The sequence below is a fragment of the Pteropus alecto genome, unplaced genomic scaffold, assembly GCF_000325575.1.
Source record: "Pteropus alecto unplaced genomic scaffold, ASM32557v1 scaffold312, whole genome shotgun sequence".
In the NCBI taxonomy this organism is placed as follows: domain Eukaryota; kingdom Metazoa; phylum Chordata; class Mammalia; order Chiroptera; family Pteropodidae; genus Pteropus; species Pteropus alecto.
The window spans coordinates 3,556,983-3,558,011 of NW_006433948.1; the positions used below are offsets into that span (position 1 = coordinate 3,556,983).

The 1,029-nt window shown below is 62.7% G+C and overlaps 1 protein-coding gene across 1 annotated transcript in view; it reads right to left on the bottom strand.

Annotated features, from left to right (window-relative positions):
* RPS4X (ribosomal protein S4 X-linked) overlaps window positions 1–303 on the bottom strand; it is an 11,358-nt gene extending 11,055 nt beyond the window's left edge. Inside the window, exon 1 of the mRNA XM_006908548.3 lies at window positions 161–303. Within this exon, the coding sequence (XP_006908610.1) occupies window positions 161–163 (3 nt within the window). The 5' untranslated portion in view covers window positions 164–303. The remainder of the gene's footprint in view (window positions 1–160) is intronic.
* Between the last annotated feature and the right edge of the window lie 726 nt (window positions 304–1,029).

Consider the following 1,029-nt stretch of genomic DNA (forward strand, 5'->3'; position numbering starts at 1 on the left):
TGTGCGCCCTCGCTCTCCAGCGCGCCCGGGCCCATTCCGCAGGCGGTACTCCCTTCTCTTCCATCCGGGCACCCGCCGAGGGGGTCCCGGGGCCCCGGGCGGCCCCGGGCTCGGGAGGATGGAAGCTGATGTGTCCCAAGAGTTCGGAAAGAGGCCTTACCATGGCTGCGCTGGGCACGGAAAGAGGACCGCCTTCTTCCGGTGCTCAGAGAAAAGAGGGTGGCAGGCTGCGCGCGCCGACGGCGGAGCCCCGCCCTGGCCACCCGGTCACCGCGCGCGGGGACCCTCTCTTGCCACCTGCTGGTGGGAGGTCCGAGGTCCGGCGGTTCGGAACCGCCGCGGAGAAAGGGCGGTCTCCTCCCAACGCCTCGCTCGCGCCTCCTCCGAGGCGCCTGCTTCCGTCTCGGATGCAGGGAGTTTGTCCCGCTGGTCCGGCTGCAAAGCGCACGGTTGGCACTTGTCATAAAGTCCCAGGGAAGAGAGGGGACGTTAGGGATCGTCCTGGTATCTAAAGCGAATGCGATCATGCTATTCCCCTACTTCGAACGTGCCCTTGACCCTCCTTCCTGTCCCCTCCGGTCTCTCTGCCCGGACACCCATTGCTCCCGCATCCCAGACCTCAGAGCCTAAGCCGCTCCAAACCCTTGCTGCTCTGAGAAAGCTGCTTCTTTCAAGCGTCCTGCCTGTGGACCTGATGACTCTCAGCTTGGAACCGCCATGGACAGCGCAACCTCCCCCTTGGGCCCCAATGTCACCCTTCAGCCTGGACGATACACACAGCTCAAGTCCCTCTGCCTCTGTGAGTCCCCAGCCCCACAGGTAGGGTTGGTCCCACACTCTTTTGGCCCAGAGCCCTCTGTTCAAACTCGATGGCAGCACACAGCTACGACTGTCCCGCACCAAGCCGTGAGCATCTCTGGGACAGAGCCTCCCCTAATTAATCTGGAGGATCCTTTGCCACCTAACAGAGAGCCTGCCATTGTGTCCAGCACTTGGTAAATGAATAAATTCAGTCAACACCCCACTCAT